The sequence below is a fragment of the Callithrix jacchus genome, chromosome 16, assembly GCF_049354715.1.
Source record: "Callithrix jacchus isolate 240 chromosome 16, calJac240_pri, whole genome shotgun sequence".
In the NCBI taxonomy this organism is placed as follows: Eukaryota; Metazoa; Chordata; class Mammalia; order Primates; family Cebidae; genus Callithrix; species Callithrix jacchus.
This window is the reverse complement of record NC_133517.1, coordinates 40,618,153-40,642,739: the sequence shown is the minus strand read 5'-3', so window position 1 is coordinate 40,642,739 and position 24,587 is coordinate 40,618,153. Positions and strand designations below refer to the sequence as shown.

The 24,587-nt window shown below is 35.7% G+C and overlaps 1 protein-coding gene across 4 annotated transcripts in view; it reads left to right on the top strand.

The window, feature by feature from the left end:
• Positions 1-23,298, top strand: part of WWP1 (WW domain containing E3 ubiquitin protein ligase 1) — a 118,094-nt gene extending 94,796 nt beyond the window's left edge. For 2 of the 4 annotated variants that reach the window (XR_013527921.1, XR_013527920.1), the window contains exons 19-25: positions 2,991-3,124; positions 3,214-3,354; positions 5,547-7,377; positions 12,566-12,670; positions 15,256-15,352; positions 15,802-15,874; positions 21,706-23,298. Coding sequence is in view for 2 of the 4 variants with exons in the window: in XM_035277006.3 (XP_035132897.1) it covers positions 2,991-3,124; positions 3,214-3,354; positions 7,257-7,377; positions 12,566-12,670; positions 15,256-15,352; positions 15,802-15,874; positions 21,706-21,805 (771 nt within the window). In the remaining 2 variants the exon portion in view is untranslated. The remainder of the gene's footprint in view (positions 1-2,990; positions 3,125-3,213; positions 3,355-5,546; positions 7,378-12,565; positions 12,671-15,255; positions 15,353-15,801; positions 15,875-21,705) is intronic. The other 2 variants (XM_035277006.3, XM_035277005.3) reach the window with 1 other exon arrangement.
• The last annotated feature ends 1,289 nt before the right edge of the window (positions 23,299-24,587 follow it).

Here is a 24,587-nt window from a genome sequence, read left to right as displayed (position 1 = left end):
ATTTTTAAAATTAAAACCCATTTATAATATGACTACTTTTATTTGCTTATTTATTTTTAATAGAAAACATTTTAATACTTTTGAGACAGGATCACACTCTGTTACCCAGGCTGGAGTACAGTGGCATGATCTCAGCTAACTGCAGCCTCCATTTTGCAGATTCAACTGATCCTCCCACCTCAGCCTCCCAAGCAGCAGAGACTCCAGGCTCGCCCCACCGTGCCAGCTAATTTTTTTGTATTTTTAGTGTAGTTGGAGTTTCACCATGATGCCAAGCTGGTCTCAAACTCCTGGGCTCATGTGATCTGCCTGCCTCGGCCTCCCAAAATGCTAGGATTACAATGCGAGCCATGGCTCCCAGCCTGCTTTTCTATAAAAGGAAATCTGAGCTATCTAACAATTGTATTTTATTGTTTTTGGCATTTTTAGAGCTTTGCGGGAACTCTTATGGAAGTATTGTCTTTTGGGAAGTGTTTGTATTTATTTACCCATTTATTTTCATTTTATTATCTATTAATTCATTCAGCAAAAATTTATTGACAGCCTACTGTAATGCCAAGCACTTTTCTAGGCTCCAGAGATGAAAAAAATACATAGTTGATGCTCTCAGGCACCTAAAGTCTATTAGACAGAAACAAATAGCCAGTGGATATATTCTGAAGGAAATAGTGTGTTGCTAGGAAGCCTCACTGATGGATGACACATGAACAGAAATTGAAGAAAGCTAGGGACTGAATCTTGCAGGTATCTTGGTGAATATTTGGGAATGACAAGACAAAGGCTCTAGTGTGGAATTGAATTCTTGACTGAGAAAGAGACCAGTATAGCTGCAGCAGAGTATGTGAGAGAGAATATAGTAGAAGATGACATTGGGAGATGCTGTCTGGAATCTTTAGAAAATTCACCTAAGAGTTGACTACGGCAGTGAATGATATGATGTAAGTAACATGATCTGACTTAAATGTTATTAAGCTTGCTTTACCATTATGTAGAAGACAGACTATACTTGGGGGCATAGGAAAACACAGCTAAAAGCAGGAAAGCCATTTGCAACAATCCACGTGAAAGATAATAGTGGCTTGGACTTGTGTCTTGTAGCAGTGGAGGAAGTGAGAAGTGGTTTGAATTCTGGATATATTGCAAGTTTAGAACTAACAGAGTTTTCTGACAGATTAGATGCAGGGTGTGAGGGAGAGTCAAGTATGGCAACAGTATTTATGGCCAGCTTGTCTGGTTGCAAATTTTGGATATGGAGGAAATCAGGAATATTTAGGTTTGGCTCTTTAAGTCTGAAGTAGATATCCAAATGGAGATGTTAAAGAAATAGATGGAGGTATAAGTCTGGCAATTAATGGATATCTAGTTTAGAGATAGGCATTTGGGAATTCTTGGCACACAGAGAGTATTAAAAGTCTATATGATTGTTTATAATCACTATATAAATTCATTCCTTATGAATTCTGGATATTAGACCTTTGTTGGATCCACGGTTGTTTAATATTTTCTCCCATTCTGTAAGTTGTTTGTTTACTCCCTCTCTTGCTGTGCAGAAGCTCTTTAGTTTAATTACGTCCTACTTATCAATTTTTGTTTTTGTCGCAGTTGCTTTTCAGGACTTAGCCAGAAATTTTTTTGCCGAGGATAATATCAAGAGGACATTTCCTAGGTTTTATTCTAGGATTTTAATAGTTTTAGTTCTTACATTTAAGTATTTAATCCATCTTGAGTTAATTTTTGTGTATGATAAGAGGTAGCACTCTAGTTTCATTCTTCTGTATATGGGTAGCCAGCTAGGGGATCACATTTGGAGGAGACAAACATCTAAACTATACTACCAAGTTAGAGGATAAAGAATTTAATAAAGTCAGAATATAAGGAATATGAGAGCAATGAGCTTGAGTTGGAGAGAGGAAGAAATTTATTTAGCACACGTACCAAGTAATAGAAAGATTACCCATAATAAGATTATATGGATTCAGATGCTAGTAGTGAGCAGATATAGTAGAATATACAAAAGTTCTCTTCTGGTTGTTTCTGTTTCCCTCAGTGAAATAGAAAGTAAGGTCATCAACTCAGAATGAGTGGGGAGAAGTAAATATTTGAGGAAAGAGGAGTAGGAATGACATAGTCATCTAGGAAAGTAGGAGACTGAATGCAGTAGGGAAATGTGATTACCAGGAAATAGACCAGTAAGGAAATATGACTGTTGTTCATGGAGCAGTCATCTTGATTGTTTATGCATTTCTAGCATGTTCCATTGCCTAGATACAGGCATTTAGTAACTTGAGAGTTGAACTTAGCTAGGCTTGGGATTTTGCTAGAAATACACTGGTGGAGGTAGGGTTTGAAGGGAATTATTTTTAATGATTGACTGTGGAATCTAAACTGAGTAAGGGGAGATATAACTTCATGAGGGGGCTAAGGTATAGTGTTAATAGCTTCAGTGGATGTTTTAGTTTTCCAAAGTTGCTAGGAGTCTGGGGCTTCCCATGCTGGTTATTGTGAATAGGAGTGAAGGCACAATGGGGTTAGTCCTAAAAACCTCACAGGCAATGGTGAGAATAAGAAAGGAACAGGAGAGTGGCCTTTTCAGGTGCACAGGGCCCTTCTGCACTCCTTATCCAATTAGGTTAATTTAATTTATAAAGCATTTGGGAAGATTGAGGCAGGGTATGGTAATTAATAGAAGTCCTTTATCACCCTATACAGTTTTTGATATATATATTATAGCTATGTGTGTAGTAATAGAAGTCCTTTATCACCCTATACAATTTTTGATATATATTATATAGCTATGTGTTATAAAATAGATTTTGTTTTAGCTTTTTCATACCTAGCATTTTATATATTTTAATTTTCATATTTTATGTCATTCACTTATTCAAATCTTCATTTACTTGTAAAGTGTCATGATTTTTCTGTTATCATTGTTTTCTAAGAAATTGTTATTTTGCAAATTTTATTATAAAATGCTTTATTTTTCTTTGCAGGCATTATTTCATGGAAAGTTTATCGATACTGGTTTCTCTTTACCATTCTACAAGCGTATGTTAAGTAAAAAACTTACTATTAAGGATTTGGAATCTATTGATACTGAATTTTATAACTCCCTTATCTGGATAAGGTTTGAAGATTTTTGTTTTGCAATAAGCCATTTTTTTTGAAACCCATTTTGTTTCATTTTGTTAATTATTGTATATATATTTCACTCAGAGATAACAACATTGAAGAATGTGGCTTAGAAATGTACTTTTCTGTTGACATGGAGATTTTGGGAAAAGTTACTTCACATGACCTGAAGTTAGGAGGTTCCAATATTCTGGTGACTGAGGAGAACAAAGATGAATATATTGGGTAAGGTGATATACCATATTAAGCTTAATTTCTAGAACATGTCAGAACTAAATCCTCTGTCTGTAGCCTTAATTGCATTCCCTTTTCACACTTTTGGGAAGTTCTTCTCACCAGTACCAATGTTCTTAAAAAAAAGAGAATCTATGTTGACCCTCATTTTCCCACTGCCATTTGCTGTGACCATTCTACCATTTCCTTTTCCATATCATTTCCCCTTTTTTAACTTAGGCTTTTAAATAGTGTTCACTACAGCCTCTTTCTTGAAACTCTCTGTTTTCTTGAATTCCGTGGATCCTATGTCATACTGATTTTCTTTACTTTCTTGTTTTTTTTTTTTTTAATTTTGTTTTTAGAGAGGGTTTCACTCTGTCACTCAGGGTGGAATGGTGGCGTGATCATAGCTTACTGCAGGCTTGACATCCTGGGCTCAAGCAATCCTCCTGCCTTAGTCTCCTAAGTATAGGCTTATACTACCATGTCCAGCTAATTTCAAATAATTTTTTTTTGGTAAAGACAGGGTCTCATTGTATTGCCTAGACTGGTCTCAAACTCTTGGCCTCAAGTCATCCTCCTCCTTCAGCCTCCCAAAGTGTTGGGATTACAGGCATGAGCCACCACTTCTGGTCACTTGCTCTTTTTTAATGGCAGTTTTCTAAATCTCCTATTTCTTAAATATAGACCTTTTTCCAAGATGTTATTGCAATCTGCTTCTCTAAATAATTTGCTAACATAGCATCAATTTTCTGTTAAAGTTATATCTAAACTTTAGAAATAATTTCCATTTGCCAGCCAGGTAAATCCAAAGATTTTCAGGAAAGAACCAGGCAGTAAACTTTTTAGACTTATTTCAACTACTCAGCTCTGTGGTATAGTGCAAAAGTAGCCATAGGTAGTGTATAAACAGATGTGTGATTGTCTTCCAGTAAAACATTTATAGACACTGAAATTTCATTTTATATAATTTTCATATCCTAAAATACTTTTAATATTTTTTTAAAAATGCAAAGGCTATTCTTAGCTCACATGCTAGACAAAAAAAAAAAGATGATTAGGCCCACAGGCCATAATGTGCCAACACCTGAACTACAGATGACTCTTAAATGTAATGTGTCTAAAATCCAACTTTTCATTTCTCCTAGCTGTTGCCTCTTACTGATTTCTTCTATAAATAGACTACCATTTTCACCCTCTTAGATTCTAGCTGTCATCTGTCTCTTTCAGATTCTTTGTTTTTTATATTTGTTTTGAAAAATGGATTGGATTATACACATTACTCTGTAGCTTACTTTTTTTCGTCTTAAGGACAGTACAGTTAAATCTAACTTATTTTCTAACAGCTAGGTAAATTGTGGTGTATGTATTCTATACTTTTCAGCTATTCCTGCCAATAGAGATCATTTAGGTTGTGTCCAGTTTGGGCCACTGCAAACAAGACAGCAGAAAACTTCCTTAAGCATGAATCCATACATCCTGCTAGTTAGTTTTGTGGGCTAGATTTTTAAGAAGTGAAGTTACTGGATCAGAATGCTATGTGGCTTTATAAAATGTCATAGCCATTCTTTTTTCCCTTCTTAACTTGTAAATTGCTATGACCTTTCAAATTTACATCCTTAGTGTATCTGCTTACTAAGTTTAATGTACCCTTCTTAGCTTGGCATTCTCAGCCTCTTCTTTTTTCTGCTAAACCAGAAAAAAGTGAGAGAAATTACCAATAACTGATTTCTTCTTTTATACCTTTGTACTCTGTTAGGTATTTTTATTTTGTTTTGTTCTCCAATGTGCATTTATTATGCTAACTGGAAAAAAACAGGAACACTATATTTTGAGGAAAATATATTCACAAAGATGATACATAAAGCACTGGACTTTCTATATTTGTTAAACCTGAGACTTCCACAAAGTCGAACAAAAATAAATAACACAACCTGAGCAGTTAAAAAAATGCTATCAGGGCTTTCAAATATCAAAAGTGCTCTAAATAAAATTTTACCATGTAAGATTTATATTTACTTTCTGTTAAGCACTGTTTCAAGATATTTTATCACTTTAATACTATTGATAGCTAATCATGAATGCAGTAGTTTTTGGAAGATTTTGTTTCAGTCTCAATAACAGACTTCAGTTTCTTTAATCTTGCTCTTGAAAATTATGTGATAACACTCTAGTTGTGATTTTTTTTTTTTTTTTTTTAGTGCACAAGATAGGCCATCAGTGAATCTATAAGTAAATGAATGGTAGAAATGGATATGAAGTACTACTGGAATCCAAAGTGGGAAGAGAACTATTATTTCTGCTGGGAGGAATCAGGAAAGTTCTTCATCGGACACTGTGTATTAAGTTAGGTCTTAAAAGATGCATGGGAGGCTGTTGGCTCCTGCCTGTAATCCCAGGACTTTGGGAGGCTGAAGTGGGTAGATCACTTGAGCCCAGGAGTTCAAGACCAGCCTAAGAAACATGGCAAAACCTCATCTCTACAAAAAATAAAAATAAATTAGCTGGGCATGGTGGCGTGCACTTATAGTCCAGCCACTAGGGAGGCTGAGGTGAGAGGATCACCTGAGCCCACAGAGGTCAAGGATGCAGTGAAACCAGGCAAGAGTGAGACCCTATGTTAAAAAAAAAAAAGAAGATACATGAAAGTTTGCCTTCTAGAGGGAGATGTTTTTGGGACAGGGAAAACAGGAAGAGCAGAATTGATGTTTTAAGGGGATTCGTTGATGGTGAGAATTAGTGGCTATAATGGAGCCTACAGTGATAGCCAGGTTTAAAATTACCTTGGTTTAAAATTTGGTTGAATAGAGGTGAGAAAGTGAAAACACTGAGTATGTTGTACTCTTATAATGAGTGTGGTGGTAAAGAGAGGAGAGAGTAATTTTAAAAAGACACTGGGTTAAAGGGTTTTGGGAAAAGAATAGTCTGAATACCTATGTGGACAAATGGGAAGAAAAGTTGGAGTTGAGGATATGGGACAAAGAGGGTTTAGTAATTGAAGAAAAGTTTTGGAGGCAGCCTTAGAAAAGCATAAGGCCAGCTTCCTCTAGGAAACAAAAAGAGTTGGAAATGGGAGGAGTGTGAATAGCTTGGCTTTTTTTTCATCTGCTATAATCTGTGTATGAAGTGGTGTATGTTGCTTCTCTAGGAAGACCTTTCCAGATCCATCTCCTTTTGGAATCCCCTTTTACAGACTTTGTGTCATACAGATTTTCTTCCTTATTTCCTTTCTATCATACTTCCCTGCTCTTACAGCTGCTTTATATATGTCTCTTTAGAATGTTTTGTTTCCATCTTAATTGAGTTCTTCTGTTCTAGTTAGGAAATCTTCATATTCTCCAAAAAACCATAAACAGGTAAAGAACCTGTTCTCCAGCCTTAAGTCCTCAGACCGTAAACCTACACCAGCACATGGCTTGTTGACATATGGTCATTGCATAGTGAGATAATCCCTTGCCTCCCTTGAGTCAGAGTCCTCAGGTCTGTCATGGCAATGCTTGTTGTAAGATGAGCCTATTAAATGACTAGCTATTCCCTTCCCAAGTGAGCACATGATATTTGTACTTATTTGTCTCGATATAAACAGAAAATAATTAGTGCTAGGATTTGGCTGTCTTACTAGTGAAAAACTTCCTATTTATTTTCTTTTTTCTGTTTTTTTTTTCCCTGACCTTTTTATTTTAAAAGCATCCTTTTTAATAGCTACCTATGTGCTAGAACTGATTTCCTCAAATGTGTTAACTCTAAAATTATATACATGCATACACAAACACCTCACATTTACATATGTGTGTTGTGCATATATATGTGACATTTAGAAAAAGAGAAAGAGCTATAGAAGTTCTTGGTGTTTTTCAGTATTTTACTTCACATATAAATTACCTATTTTTAAATACCATCTTTATTTTCAGTTTAATGACAGAATGGCGTTTTTCTCGAGGAGTACAAGAACAGACCAAAGCTTTCCTTGATGGTTTTAATGAAGTTGTTCCTCTTCAGTGGCTACAGTACTTCGATGAAAAAGAATTAGAGGTTAGGCTCTTTTATTATGCTATTGTAGGGAATGTTAGTGGGGGGAGGGACTAATTTTGTGCTTTTACAGAACAGTGTTCACACATTTTAAAATCCAGCACAATCTTGAATCCTCTCATTTGTCCGGATGTCAAGGTGGTGTTTATTGTAGCACTGGGTAAGAGTCTTGATTATGTTCTCTGAAGCATATGCCATGAACACAAAATCAATCCGTGTAAGTGGTTAGGGGTCTTGAAGAGTTATTGGAACATTACTGATAATTCTGATTTTCAGTTTAGTAGTGAGTTGCTTCAAAGATCAGAGTTTTAAGCCATGAGTACTTAGTGGTCTTAACTGTATTTAGGCTTGTTAGAAGTATATTAGGCGTGTGTGTGTGTGTGTGATAAACATATCTTAAAATATACCATCTTAACTATTTTTAAGTGTTCAGTAATGTTAAATATATGCACATTGTGCATCTAATCTCAGGAATTTTTTCATCTTGTAAAACTGAAACTCTGTATCCATTAGACAATAAGTCCCCCTTTTCCCCAGACCCTGGCAACTACCATTGTACTTTGTTTCTGTGAATCTGACTACTCTTGATACCGCCTATGAGTGAAATTATACAGTAATTTACTTTCTGTGACTGGGTTATTTAACTTAGCATAATATCCTCAAGGTTCATTCCTGCTGCAGTGTGTGTCAGAATTTTCTTCCTTTTTTAGACCGAATACTACTCCACTATAGGTATATACACTACCACATGGTGTTATCCATTTGTCCTTCAAGGGACCTTTGTGTGGCTTCCATCTTTTGGCTGTTGTGAATAGTGCTGCTGTGAACACAGGTATACAGATATTTCTTTGAGATCCTGTTTCTTCTGGATGTATACCCAGGAGTAGTATTGTTGGATCATATGGTAATCCTCTATTTAAGTTTTAGAGGAACTACAATACTGTTTGCTATTTTGGTTGCACCATTTTATATTCCTATTAAACATGTAGAAAGATTCCAGTTTCCACATCTTTCCCTACACTTATGTTCTGTTTCTTGTTTTTTTGTTTGTTTGTTTTAATAGTATCCACCCTAATGGGTATGAGGGGATATCTCATTGTGGTTTTGATTTGCATTTCCCTAATGAATAGTTACCAAGAATTTTTGAAGTCTTATTTTCCTATGTAAATTAGAACATAGGGCATTTGAACAGTCCTTGGCATTTCCTCTCTGCCTACTTTAGGTACACTATTTTAACTTTAGCCCTCTTGGGCCTGCTATTAAGAAACTTTATTCCTGTAATCAAATGTGCCTATGAAAAATAGAGCACTTTGCAGTAATATTCCTTTGTAGGAATTAGACTTTTGGCAATTCTAACTAACCTAGGAAGTACAGTCATCACTTGGTATCTGTGGGGAATTGGTTCTGTAGGGTACTCAGGGACACCACAATCCACGGACACTCAAGTCCTTACAGTATGTAATAGCATACTATTTACATATAACCTACACACTTCTCCCTTATACTTTAAATCATGTCTAGATTACTAATAGTTATACTATATTTTTAATTATTTTATTTTAAAATTGTCATATTATTTTTCTCAAATATTTCAATCCACCATTAGTTTGAATTGCTGATATGAAAGCTGTGGATATGGAAAGCCGATATGTATGAAAATCAGGACTCTGAGCCTGGCTGACATATAGACTGCTACTAATCCTGGTTAACATCTTTTTTTAACTTACACAAATTAACAGAAGCATATTAGAAGACTAGCATGGAAGACATTTTTAGAGTAGCATTTATTAATCTTTTTAAAACCACAGACTTAATTTTTAATCTGAAGACAGACATCTTGCATCCTCTAAATTCATACACCTAAATATTCCATACCTCCATTAAGAATGCTTATTTTGGCTGAGCGTGGTGGCTGACACCTGTAATCCCAACTTTGGAAGGCCAAGAGTTCGAGACACCCCATCGCTACTAAAAATACAAAAATTAGCCAGGCGTGATGGCATGCACCTGTAGTCCCAGCTACGTGGGAGGCTGAGGCAGAAGAACCGCTTGAACTCGGGAGGCGAAGGTTACAGTGAGCCAGGATCACGCCACTGCACTCCAGCCTGGGCGACAGAGCGAGAATCCGTCTCAAAAAAAAAAAAAAAAAGAATGCCTATTTTAGAGGCCCACTCAGTCAGAGAGGGATGTAATAGTGATATAGTGAGAGCCCTATATTGAAGTGGAGATGAAACTAAAACAGGAGATCAAGAAGCATAAGACTAGGAACATATAGTTTATGTACCCTTGGCAGGGTTTGTAATGTTCTCACATACTGCCCTGTATGTGGGGAGGCCATATGATACTTTTCTTTTACATATAAGGTGACGGAAGCCCTTAATGAGTATTTGCTTTGAGCTAATCAGTTAAGAGTACAATTAAGAATGCCAGTCAATTAAGGTGTAGAGCTATGAGAAAATACAGATTTTGTCTTGTTTTGCTTTGTCTTGAGCTTTACTCCTAGTCTGTTGTTTTTTCTTCTACTGCCGTCATTGCCTCTCTTACTACCGTAATGGTCATTCACACTATTATTCACAATAATGGCTATGCATAATCACGCCCCCCTCTTATACGTTAACATCTTTTTAATGTTTAAGAGATATAGTAGTCATTCTTTATGAAAACTCTTACTACACTAGGAGTAGAAGCCAACTTTCTTAGTTTGATAAAGGGAATCATCAACAACAAAAAACCTTAACATTATTCTAAATGGTACTATTTTCAAAGTTTCCCATTGAGTTTGGGAACAAGGCAAAGAGGTCTACTCTTACCACTTCTATTCAATATTTTACCAAATACCCTAGCCAGTGGCATAAGCAGAAATAAGAAGTATTATAAAGATTGGAAATAAGTAAAACTGCCTATATTCACAGAGGAAAACATGGTTTTCAGCTTAGATTGGAAAATGCTAGGCAACCCACCAAAAAACTATTAGAAATAACAGTGAATTTAATAAGGCATGGGTACAAAGTTAATACTTTAAAAATCAATTGTATTTTTATGTATTAGCAACAGACACTTACAATTTAGATTTTAGTTTCATTTGTGACAGCATCAAAAAATGAGCAAATTAACCAAAAACACACAAGGCCTCTATACTTAAAACTCAAAACATTGCTCAGAAAAATTAAGGAAGATTTAAATAAATGAAGAGATGCACCATGTTATATTGTTAAAAAGTGTCAATTCTCTCCAAATTGATTTAGAGATTAAACATCTCAGCAGAATTTTTTATAGAAAGTGACAGGCTGATTTCAAAATTATAAGGATATACAGAGACCCTAGAAGAACAAAGCCAATTTTGAGAAAGGACAGACTTAGAGGATTTACATTATTTGATTTTAATACTTATTTCTTACATGTAAAAAGCAATAACCATAAAAGAAAAATATGGAGGCCGGGCGCGGTGGCTCACACCTATAATCCCAGCACTTTGGGAGCCCGAGGCGGGTGGATCACGAGGTCAAGAGATCGAGACCATCCTGGTCAACAAGGTGAAACCCTTGTTGTCTACTAAAAATACAAAAAAAATTAGCTGGGCATGGTGGTGCACGCCTGTAGTCCCAGCTACTCGGGAGGCTGAGGCAGGAGAATCGCTTGAACCCAGGTGGCAGGGGTTGTGGTGAGCCGAGATCATGCCATTGCACTCCAGTCTGGGTAACAACAGCGAAACTCCGTCTCAAAAAGAAGAAAAAGGAAAAAAGAAAAATATGAATAAATTAGACTTCTTCAAAACTAAAAACTGCTTTTCAAAAGATATTATTATATGAAAAAGCAACCTACACAGTAGGAGAAACTATTGAGACAAAGGTCTTATATCCAGAATATATTAACAAAAAACTTGTATAACTCAGTAAAAAGACAGGAAAACATTTATAAATGGGCAAAGGCTCACTTCACAATAGGAGATACACAGATGGCAAGTAAACACATGGAAAAATGCTTATTAGTCATTGGAGAAATGCAACTCAAAAACACCACTTTGAGATAGTTTTGGTAGTTTCTTAAAATGTTAAATGTACATGTACCTTATGACCTACCGGTTCTACTGTTAGATGTTTACCAAAGTGAAATGAAATATATATCCAAACCAAGACTTGTACATAAATGTTCATCACAACTTATTCATCAAAGCCAAAAATTGAAAGTAACCTAAGTGTTCATTAACAAGTGAATAGATAAGCAAATTGTTGTATATTCATATAATGGAATAGTACTCACTTACAGAAAAGAAGAAATACTGGTTCCAACACCAACATGGATAAATCTCAAAAACACGTTGAGTGGGAACAACAAGAGGACATATGTGTATGTGTATGCACTATATCTGACAAAATATGTATGTTTGCATATACATGAATCTTAAAAATGACAAATATAACCTATGGTGAAATCACTGATCACCTAAAACTAGAGGTGAGGATGATGATTTTGATTACAAAAAGGGATATGATGGAAATATTTTATATCTCAATTGTGATGGTGGTTACACAGGTTGAAAATCTAACTACATACCTAAGTTTCTGCATTTTATTGTATGTAAATTATAGCTCAAAGTTGACTTATGGAAAAAAACCAAGATAAGTATTACATATTTTACTATGACTAAAATAGTGTCTATTTCATATACAAGTTGAAGTTGACAATTTCATATATGTAGAATATTCTTAGATAAGCTGGATAAATGATCAATAGTAGGTTAGTATTTTTTTTTTAAGTATATAAGATAGCATAGATTTTTTAAAAATGAGAACCAGAAATAGGTTTGGAACTAATCAATTTGGATACCCAATTTGGGAGATCTATATTTTACATATAGATATAGATCTCACAAACACACACACACACACCCCTCATACCATATATAAGGAGACATGCTTTTCAGTACAGCTGTTTTCTTGAAGAATAGTCACTCTAAATGTGGTTTTCGGTTTGAGTTCAATAAACATGGGTAAAATAAAGTACCAGGTAATCCATTAGGCTAAATTGCCACAGTTTTGTTGGATTTGCTTATTGTGATCACTATTTGCAGTGCATATAGCTTTTCACATGATTTTGCCGTATGCATAACTGTGCATCAGGAAATTTCAGTCATATAATTATTCTCTTCACTAAATCTTTATTGTGGGCTGATTCTGTGCTCATTTCCCAGGTTATGTTGTGTGGCATGCAGGAGGTTGACTTGGCAGATTGGCAGAGAAATACTGTTTATCGGCATTATACAAGAAACAGCAAGCAAATAATTTGGTTTTGGCAGGTATTTGCTTTTATCTTTTTTGAAACAAAGTACTCAACATATTTTCTGATGAAATGGTGGTTTTAAAAATGGCTTATTATTTTCAATCGAGACTGCTTTTGGACACAGTTTATAATTTTCCAATTCTAAATCTAAGTGAACAGTGTGAACACTCATTAAAAGTACTACTGCTTCTTTGACTATCTTGCTAAAATGGAGTGAATGACAGAATCTTATTTAAGTAATGGTTTAATGGTAATAGTTGTATGTGTAGCTTTTTTTTCTAGTGGTGTCAAAGTAGTCTAAATTCCACTTAATTCTATAAGTAAATGAGGAAGTATGTAAAGAGAGCCAGTGAAGATACTTTAATTCTTCTGAGGTAATATATGCTAGGGAATTAGAATGATTGAGGGAATAATGTCCAAAAATGACTTTATTCATTTACTTACATATTTTATGTGTGTGTGTTTTGCTCAGACTGTAATAGAATGGTCTCAGGAATCCAAGTGTACCACACTAATCTTGAACATCTTATTTTAATAAACTTTTTGTTTTGTGTGTTTATTTGAGAATTAAAAATTTCCAGATCAGGGATATTCTTCAGATAAGTATTCTATTTGGGACTCATTTGAGCAACTTAATGACTGGACCTCTGGTTTACTTCTGCTTAACTGTTTCATTTTCAGGTGAAGAGTAATGCTGGGCTTTGTATTACAAAAGTTGCATCTTTTCATAATGATATATGTCATGAGTTTATTGCTTGATATTTTAAAGAGATGTAGACATTTCTAGAAATTTATCTTAAAATATACTTCAACATGTGTAAAGTGGCACATACCAAAGTATTTAATGCAGCATTATTGGTATACTAACAGAGATTTGAAACAACCTAAATGTCCATAAAGAGGGGACTGAGTAAATAAACTATCATCCATCCATCCATCCATTCTATGTAAGTTTATACCTTGGAGTCATTCTTTTTCTTTCCTTTTTTTTTTTTTTTTTTTTTTTTTTTGAGAGAGAGTCTCACTTTATCACCCAGACTGGAGTGCAGTGGCAGGATCTTGGCTCATTGCACCCTCTGCCCACCGGATTCAAGTGATTTTGCTGCCTCAGCACCCCAACCCTGAGTAGCTGGGATTACAGGTGTGCACCACTACACCCTGTTAATTTTTATATTTTTAGTAGAGACAGGGTTTTACCATGTTGGCCAGGCTGGTCTTGAACTCCTGACCTCAAGTAATCCATCCACCTTGGCCTCCCAAAGTGCTGGGATTACAGGCATGAGCCAACGTGCCCAGCCTTTCTTTCCTTTTTTAAAAATGCAGAATTAACAAAAATATTGGAGAATGATGTTTCAATACAGTATTAAGTGGAAAAGGAAGGTGGTAAACAAAGTGTAAAATGATGATGCTATTTGGTTAAAAAGTTATCCTCCGTATAGTAAAAGTGTATGTTAGTATGGAAATACATCTTCTTTGAAAAGAGAGAGGAAAAAAACTGGTAACGGTTCTAGAAGGGAGCTGAGCAGTTGGAGGCAAAGTTAGGAAAGCTGCTTTTCATATAGTACACTTTCACAACCTTTTGCATTCTATAGTATTATAAATAAATACATAAGTAGGAAGGAATAAATCCATTTTCAAGCCCAAACTATCTGCATTGCATTACATACAGTATGCATACAGCTGTTTGTAATCTTCCCTTCTAGAGTTTTTATCAGCTTCATTACACTTGGTGCTCCCTGACTTTCTGTTTAGACATTTGTACCTACATAGCTAATAAGCCTAAGCTTAGGGTCATATAAATCCAAATGAACACTTGTTTTCTAAATTGGGTTTCTTTTAGGGAAAGTGGTGAGGTTTATGCCAGACCTGGGAATAGGTTTTGTTTCTTGTGTTTTGATGAAATATGTACCTGAGCACAATTCTTCACTGAAACATTTTGGGTCATGATTAGCACAGCTGTTTTGTCTTATCCTAAGCTGAAGTTTGTTCCCTATTTTTAAGATACATGTCTACTCTTAATCTGCTCCCTATGTTCCTTGCTTTCTCTTATACTCAAACCAATCAAATTAGTATTTCACCACATTACCCATTTATGTCTATGAAAATAGTCAATGAAATAGATAATTTTAGAGGAATGTGCATATGTACAATGGGATGCTAATGATAATACCTATCTCATAGAATTGTTGTAAGAACTAAATCCATTGAAAGCAGTGGCACACTGTTTGGCAGGAACCCTTAATAGGTGATAGCTGTTATATTACAAGCTGGCAACAACATCTACCTTGGTTGCACCTTTTGTTGGTATGACCTTAGATAAATGAATTCACCTTTCTGAGTTTCTCATGTATTTCCTGGCTGCAAGATGGATGTAGTAATAATAGTGGCCAGCCTCCATGTTCTTCTGAGGATGAAGTGACGTGAGATTCACAGTGTGCTTAGGATGGTACCTAGCCTTAATAAGTGACAGACCCTATAACCACTTTTTAGCATATCTTTTGAACCAATTCAATGTTATTTCTTAAATTGTCTACTGCTTTCATGATTGAAGATAGTTTAGCATTTATTTCATATTAAAGTATATTTGATTTCATTACACAGTTTGTGAAAGAGACAGACAATGAAGTAAGAATGCGACTATTGCAGTTCGTCACTGGAACCTGCCGTTTACCTCTAGGAGGATTTGCTGAGCTCATGGGTAAATGTAGTTTCACTGTGATCTTTCTGTATATAATTTTGTGACAATAATGGCCTTTGAACATAATATAGACTTGAACCTAAAGATTACTCTTCTGTGCTGTAGGTAGGGCTTCATTTAGAAAAAGAAAAATAAATAGCTAATATCAAAGCTCTTGTAAAACAAAAATGAATGTCTCCTCATAAAGCTGAGGTATCCATTGCTTTGCTCCCTAGGGTGATTGTGAAGGAAGTGACATTCTGTAGAAATAGTTTTCTTCCCGCTTATTCTTATTGCTGGATCTCTGTAGCAGTAAGAAGCTTACTCAGGCAGAAGCAGTTTACATTGTGAATCGCTTCTTTATTTCTGCATCATGCATATGACTATGCAACATGTTCTGTTATTTACATAGTTGTCAGAAGAAAAAGTTTAAAGGACCAGATAAATTTTGTCTTATTTTCCTGGTGTAGGAAGTAATGGGCCTCAAAAGTTTTGCATTGAAAAAGTTGGCAAAGACACCTGGTTACCAAGAAGCCATACGTGGTAAGTTCAAGAATCCTAAATATGAAGGTGAAAACCAAAGAGAATATTTTGTTTTGTTTTTTAAAAAAATATGTAAGATCCGGTATAACTGTTTATTCATTAAAGTAGACAGAATTTCAATTTTGAGAACAGATTGATTATTACAGCATTCTATAAATAAACACTTTAGTGTGTTCTCATTAATAGAAATACTTGAGAAATGCATCCATTGATTCAACCAATATTAGTGTACCCACTATGTATAAAGTAAGATTTAAGTATTCACTGTTTTTTAATAAGTTTGTGGGGCACAAATGACAAATAAATAACTGTTTGCAAATCCTGGCAAGTCCTTTGAAGGGAAAAACGAGAGTACTCTAATAGAGAATAACTAATAGGAACCTACTCTGGGTTTGGTGGTCAAGGAGATTTCTTGGAAGGGGTAATTTGTTTAAATTAAGTTTAATAAGTAGCATGCTGTGGGAATAAGCAGAGAAAGAGCATTCTTTGAACAGAAATGCTGAAGTAAGCAAAGACCCTGAAGTAAGAAATTGTTTTCTAAGGAAATGAAGATTATAGGTATGATTGGAACTTGGTAAATCAGAAGAGAGGGAGATGAAAAAAATCGGGGATGTAGGCAGGGACTAAATTATACACAGCCTTATAGTCTAATATAACTAATTGAGATATCAAAGAAAAATTAGACAGCTTTTAAGAGTTTTAAATCACAAGTATCGAATCCCAGAAAAATTGCTCAGACAACAGCATAGGGAAGGAATTGGATGCAAGGGTGAATGCAGGGAGAGGAGTTACAAAATTGTTATAGTTACCCAGGATGACAGCCTAGAGATAGGTGGTTCTTTCAAGAGGTCAAAACTATTTTCATATTAAGTAATTATTTGCCTTTGAAATTTCTACTTGTGGTGCAAAAGCAATGGTTTGTGAACCTGTGACAATGGCACCAAATGCTACCTCTGTTCAACTCCATACACTTGAGGTTTAAAGCAAAGAAAAAACAAAGCAAAAAGGCAGGTTTACTGAAGTTCTTTATAAAGCAGTAAAAATTAGTATATTTAATCTTGATGCTTGAGTATATGGTTTTTTAACATTGTGTGACAGAATAGTCTGAAATAGTACTTGTACATACCAGAGAGTGATTTTCTTGAAGGAAAGCTTTTGGGCAGTTGTTGGAGTTGAAATCTGAACTAATTTGCTTTCTTTTATGGAACACTATTTTTACTTGAAAAAATGACCTACCAACAGTTTATGTAGATTTGGGTATTTGGCAGACATTTTCTTGAGAAGTAATGAAGTTAGCTTGTTGTTTTAAGGAAAACAACAGGCATTTGTTGGTGGTGATAATTACCACCATGAGCTTGACAGCTTCTGAAGACTTTCTTCGATGAGATTAGTGGTATTTTAACAAATGTAATTTTTTTTCTATTATTTAAATTCGTCCACATTTAGAAAATCCTTATAATTTGATGAGCCATTATTTTCAAATGACCAGTGAATGCTACAATGAGTGTTACAAAATGACGCATGGGTTAAAAGATCTGTTCAAAGTGCAAGAGAGAGGCCAGACACAGTGGCTCACACCTGTAATCCCAACACTTTGGAAGGGCAAGGTGGGAGGATCACTTGAGCTTAGGAGTTCGAGACCAACCTGGGCAACATGGCGAAACCCTCTCTCCACAAAAAATATGAAAATTAGCCAGGTGTGGTGGTGCAGCCTGTAGTCCCAGCTACTGTGGTGGCTGAGCTGGATCACTGGAGCCAGGGAAGTCAAAGCTGCAGTGATCCATGATCACACCACTGCACTCGTCAGTCAGTCACAAGTAAGACCCTGTCTCAAAAAAAAATAAAACCAAAAACGAAGTGCAAGAGAAAACGATAGACTTTGTGTAATGAAGTACAGAGAGTTCTTTGACTTGATTTCAAACCCATATTGTGCATACATTTGTCAAATTTAGTTAGTATCAATAATATGCATAATTACCTGACGAGATGAGGAGAGCATATCTCCACTTTCTATTTATCTGTGTGGGGCCACAGATTAGAATGCAGATGTTTTCTGTTACACCAGATATTTAATAGGTTTCCAAAACTGTAAAACAAGGTCACTCTTTCCACCTTTTTTTCGGAAGTAGTTGGGTTTTTCCCATTAAAATGTTGTTTATTTTCATATCAAGATGAGTATTTTTTAAACTTTTGTTTTAACTACAAATCCAGTAAGTATCAGTAACTATAATTCACATAAATAAAAGCTCTTTGGAGTTGGAATTTTTTTTTTTTCAAGACAGTCTTACCGTCTTACCCAGGTTAGCAAGTGGCACAACACAGCTCACTGCAGCCTCAACCTCCTGGGTTCAAGCAATCCTCCTGCCATAACCTCCTCAGTACCTGGGGCAACCAGTGTACACCACTATGCCTGGCTAATTTTTAAATTTTTTGTAGGGATAAAGTCTTGTGATGTTGTCCCAGGTGAGTCTTAAACTCTGGACTCAAGTTATCCTCCTGCCTTGGCCTCTGAAAGTGCTGGGATTATAGGCATGAGCCACCACTCCCAGCTGAGGTTGACAATATGTTTAAGAGTGAAAAGGGGTCCTGTGACCAAAATTTGAAGACCTCTGGCTTCAGTTAAAGTGGTGGATCCAGTATGTACACATATGTATGTCTGTGTGTGTGTGTGTGTGTGTGTGTGTGTGTGTGTTGAGAGTGATATTTTTGTGGCAAGGGGAAGAGTTAAAATAGATTTCAAATTTTGTGAAAAGAAAGTAATTACCACCCATTGATTTCTGTTTTCTCAGAGTATAAGGAGAAGTCAGTCACTGGCTAAGAGTGAAGAAAGGAAAAACTTTTGAAAGAAAAGAAGGAATTGGGAGAATTGTTAGAGAATAGGAACATATTGATTAGAGGAACATGGCTAAGATTGCTAGGCAAAATTGGATTGTGCACTTGGATTAGAAGTACATTTGAAGTGACAACCTACTTGAATGCATGATTTCTGCCCCCCCCCCCCCGCCCCCAGCAATTTTCAGTTGTTAAGGTGAAAGGAACAAGAAAGCTGAAGGTTGGGTTCATCAGAATTTCAGTTGATTAGTTCATTCAAAAGAGGGAGAGGTGTGAGATTTAAAAGTATTTGTAAGATGGGTGATGTGGCTCACGCCTGTAATCCCTTTGGGAGGCTGATGTGGTCAGATCCCAGGAGTTCGAGACCAGCGTGACCAATGTGGGAAAACACAATCTCTACTAAAAGTACAAAAAAGTAGCTGGGCATGGCAGTGCATGCCTGTAATCCCAGCTACTCAGGAGGCTGAGGCAGGAGATTCACTTCAACCCCAGAGACTGAGGTTGCAGTGAGCCGAGATTGCGCCACTGCACTCCATCCAGCCTGGGATACAGAGCTAGATTCTGTCTCTGTATAATAAATGAAAATAAATGAAAAATAAAATTATTTGCAGATACTTTTATAAATACAAATGAAATACAAATACATTATAATGTATAATGATGGCCCACGATTTCTAAAGTAATTATAGTGATGGGCTGTAGATAAAGCAAAAAGAGAGAACAAGAGGCTGAGGACAGGACGGGATAGGATGATGAAGTCATGGGTCAACAGGCTGGCATTTTAATTGAAATAAACTGGAAAGACATGGTAAGAGAACAGGATTTTTAAATTAGAAACTTCCTTTACTGGTGATGGCAGGGTTCAAGGTATAGTCTTGGAGTCAGTGACTGAAGAAAGCAGAATCGATTTTAGCATGTCTCTGTCTTTTTGTAAAACAGCACAAAACATAATAGCCAGTGTTTTAAAACAGAAGCCTGTTTTGGATGTTTTCAAGTAACCCACTTTCATGCTTTTCAACTCAACATTTATTAAATATCAACCCTATGTGAAACAGATCATCCTTATGAGAGTACAGAGATGACTGCCCTTGTGAATTTTAGAATCTGATGGGAGAAACCAATCAGTCCTAATCCAGAGTAGATTAAAATAGATGTTAAAACAGAAATAAAGGGAGCCTATGGATAGGGATATTATCCGTGTAAGATGTTTAAAGAGGAAGTTGTAGCATTTGGTCTGGTTCTTGATGAAAAGTGTATTCTAGACCATAGAGAGCAGGGTTACAGAGAAGCAAGATGTGTGGTATGCTCGGGAGAGCATGGACCAAGTTGATGGTAAAGAGTATAAGCTTCCTTTCCCCACCACAGTCCCCTCTCAACCCATGGCAACTCAAAAGCAGCAAAGGTTTTTGAAGAGTGGCATAAACTGGTATCTATGTCTTTTTAGCAAAAAGTAAAAAAGAAACAAAACAAAATGGACTCACAGTTAAGTAGCCAGGAAATTCTCTGATGGTCCAGGTAAGAGATGATGGGGAAGTATGTACAGAGGGATGTAGTGGTAGTAGAAATGATCAGGAGGAGCCTGGGCAACATAGCAAAGCTTCATCTCTACAAAATGGCCATGGTAGCATGTGCCCGTACTCCCAGCTAGTCTGGGGGCTGAGGTGGGAGGATTACTTGAGCCTGGGAGGTTGAGTTGCAGTGAACCGAGACAGTGCCACTGCACCCTAGCTTAGGTGACAGACCCAGACCCTGTCTCTAAATAAATAACCAGGAGAAAATATGGAGTATATGATAGATAGAATGACAGAATTTGGCAAAGGCTATATGTGAAAGATGTTAAGAGATCAGAAAGTGACTGGTTGTCCTGTATAGGAAGTATTTTAAAAATATTTTTTTCTGACCTTGCTATCATATTCTACCTTGAAGTATAAAGGGGAGAGCAACATATGGTCTACTTAATTGCTGCTATTAATATCTTTAACTTCTTTTAAAATACAGACAATAATAGTCTTAGAACAACTCTGTTCTAATTAGCTGTCTTGTTTCAAAGGCTCTTAATTTTCAGGTTTCCTCTGACAGGGGAGGCTCAAGGGCACATGGAGTGTGGGAGTGGCAAGAGGGTACCTGGGTAATCTCTAAAAACCTTCCACATGAGAAAATGAGGGTACAGAAAGGTTCTTACTCAGAGCTATCTCATTAGTCACTGCTACTATGAGGACCAAAACCCTGAACATCCAAATCCTAATCTAGCTACTCACTGCTGTACCTCACAAAATGAAATGTTATTCTACCTTTGTAAACTGAAAAATATTGTTATTTTAAGCATTTTTCAGTATTTAAAAATTTTTCATCCCAGAATGGAATTATTTGAGTCTGGCAGGACTGGAAAATATATCATTTTAGAAGTTTTTTATATGTGGTTAGATTATAAAGACAAAGAAACGTATGCATTTGTTCATTGACTGTCTCCACCCCAGAATGTAAATACTACGAAGACAGGGATTTTAGTTTTCTTTATTGTATCACTAGTTTTTAGAACAGTATCTGTTATATAAAGAATCTAGGTAAATAACTGATGAATGAGTGAGTAAGTGGATGAACGAATCCATTAGGATAATGGACTCTTATCCTAAGAGCAGTTAGGAGGACTCATGACACATGTAACAGGAATAGTAAAGAGAAGATTAATGCTTAAAAAGAAAATCCAGTCTTTATCCATATTGCTACACTTAATTCCATTTTTCTCTGGGAGATGTTAAAATCGTTTTTATATGTAAATCTTAAATTTGGATTGCGCTAAGAAACTTAGAAATGTTAATATACCAATTAAGTAATGTTACAGTAGTAAATTGTCTGTTAGAATACTTCCGGCAAAATTTTTACATATATAATATGTATTCACATATCCATTCAGCTTTTCTGTGTGATTTGAAAAATATTCTATTAGAATTTTTTTCATTTTATTGAAAACATCTCATTTTGTTTTTGTTTCTGTTCAGTTTTAATCGCTTGGACCTACCACCATATAAGAGTTATGAACAACTAAAGGAAAAACTTCTCTTTGCAATAGAAGAGACAGAGGGATTTGGACAAGAATGAATGTGGCTTCTTATTTTGGAGGAGCTCTTGCATTTAAATACCCCAGACAAGAAAAATTGCACAGATAGTGTATATAAGCTGTTCATTCTGTACAGTGAATTTTTCAAACCTCTCAAAAGTATGTTTTCCGTTCTTCCACAGAAATATGCAAAACAGTTCATCCTTTTCTACTTTATTTATTGTTCCCTTGAAATGACTGACCAGGAAAAAGATCATCCTTACATTTTGAAGCAAGTGAGAGACTTTATTAAAAATACGTATATATCTATATAACCATATATGATAGTGGCTCTAGTTTTATAGAGCTCCAAGTGTATTAAACATGACAGCCGTTCATTCATAAAGATCTGAATTTGCTTTATCTTGTTAATATTATCTAGGGGAAAAAGTGCAAATTGCTCCATGTTCTTCTCTCCCTTATGTAACATCTGAGGGTGTTTAGTTGCATGGCTATTCAGGAAGGTATTAAGGGCTTAGGCCAAATCTTACTTTGAATATGTTTTTAAAAAAAATGCTGCTGGCTTTTCTGAAGATAGGTGCTTGAACCTGTCAGATTGTTTTAAATAAATACAATAGTTGAAAATTTTTCCCTATTACATCAGTAATATTGTAAAAGCAACGGATAAAACCGTAACTTACACATGAAACTCATATACTAGATCCAATACTATTTAGTTTATTACCGAAATTGGAAGGATTCATTGAGCAGCATAGAAGTCTGTTTACATGTTATTTTGGGATGCTAGGTATTTGTGGAATTAAAAAGAATCAGGCACTTTTGTACTTTGTTTTAAAATCTGTGTTCTTCAAAATTTAATTCATAATAAATTGATGCAATTTCATACTTAGGAACACATAAAAGGTAATTTGAACTCTGCCACTTTTTTTGTGTTCAAAGTTTTGGTTTTATAAAGCCAGATGGATTGAAGAGTTACATAAACATTTGAATGCTCTAACAAATATGAGGCTAATGATTTTCTGTTAGTGTTTGAATATCTTCATTCCTCTCAAATTCGTAACAGCTCTATTTATCTGAATTAAATAAGCATATAAAAATCTTTTGGGTCTCCCCCTTTTTATATAGATAATTATTTTTGTCCTAAGTAACACTTTTTCATTGTTTTTCATCATAAGGCCTTTGCTGAGTTAGAATAATGTGTAACAAATTAAAATCTGATGTTAATGATATTAGTGCCATTTTTAGCAAACTGGGCTTCCTAATACAAAACTTTAAATTTCCATTTGTATCACACTTTTAATATGCACTGTAAATTTCATTAACTTAAACATTTTTTATAGCCATGGAACTGACTTCTTAGAATGTGTTGCCTATAAATATATCACTGCTAAGTATATACAGAAAAAAACTAGTATACATGTTACCTTCCATAAACAGTGTTGTTTTGCCAAAATTTTATTTTTCTACATATTAATCAAGAGTGTGTTCTGTATTTTATTCAGAATTCATAGTAAAGGTGAAAGAAAGGCAGTAATCTGCTTGGTGAATAGACTCCTTTTCCAAATCCTAATTGCAGACACTCTGGTTATTTTCAAGCCTAAAAAATTAAAAAAAAATTCTAAGGTATAAGACAGCTTATGTGATAGAGAGTTAACTGGTCTTAAAAAAGGACTGCCTTAATTATACCATAAACAATTAAGTATTAGAATTACAAATGGTACCACTGCTGTATAAATTTTGCTATGACAGAAGTTATTGACTGTCATTCACTGGAGGTATGATTTAGCAGATTTGACTGAAGAAGATGGCATTCCAGTTGGTTTTCAGGGTACTGGTCTCCCTCCTCAAGAAATTAAGATTCACCAGGTGAGGCTACACAGAGCTTTACAAGAGACCAAACCAGCTTTATTTTGGAGAATTCATAATTCATCAGGGTCATCCAGTTTTCACACCCAATTATAGATATCCAAGACCTATATACAGGCAGAGCTGTCTTGATTTATCTATCTAGTAGCAGTCAGAAAAACTGTAGAAATAATGGTCCCGCGCTCACCTTCTCTATTTTCTCCTTTCCCTTTTCTCCCTTCACTTTCTCTACTTTCTCCCTTCTGTGCTGGATCAACCAGAAAGAAATTAAAAGTGCAAGATTCTCTGTGACCAAAACACAGTTCATGAGGAAACAGACAAGAGAGGGAGGCTCAGAGACAGGTTTATATTGCTACTTCATTTGGGTGGCTCCCCTGCCCCCACCACCAGTAAATGGCCCAGGGAATGGATTACAGGCCCAACACCATTCTATTAGATCAGTTTAATTGTTTGTCTTCCAGGGAAAGTAGCTTACCCGTGTTTTGGGGTTTTTTTCCCTCTATACTTCCCACGTAGTTGAAAATGAAAAGGTTAAAATCTTCTCCCCTGATGACTTCTGTTATCTAGCTCTTCCTATCCTGAAAACTAAATAGGAGGATGGTACGTGTCAACTGTATTGCCAGGCAACTTTGCTTCTGGTAAACACGACCGCTGACTGGTAAGTTTTATCTGGACTGGGAAATCTCCAGATACATGATAGAAAGCCATAGCTTTGGGCATACCTGAGTGGAAAACTTCTACACTGGATGCCCTTTAAAGAGTACCCTGAGCTGTTACCTGGGGAGATGACAGTCCTAGGAAACTTTCATCTCCTAGGAGATACCGTTGCATAGACTGCTATTAGGAAACCGTCTTCTGAAAGGAGGTTCAAAATTGCCCTGCTGGCGAGCTGCTTTTCCTGTCCTATAGCCTTCTGAGTAAAGTGGTGCCAAATATAGCCTACTGTAGGCTTGTTAA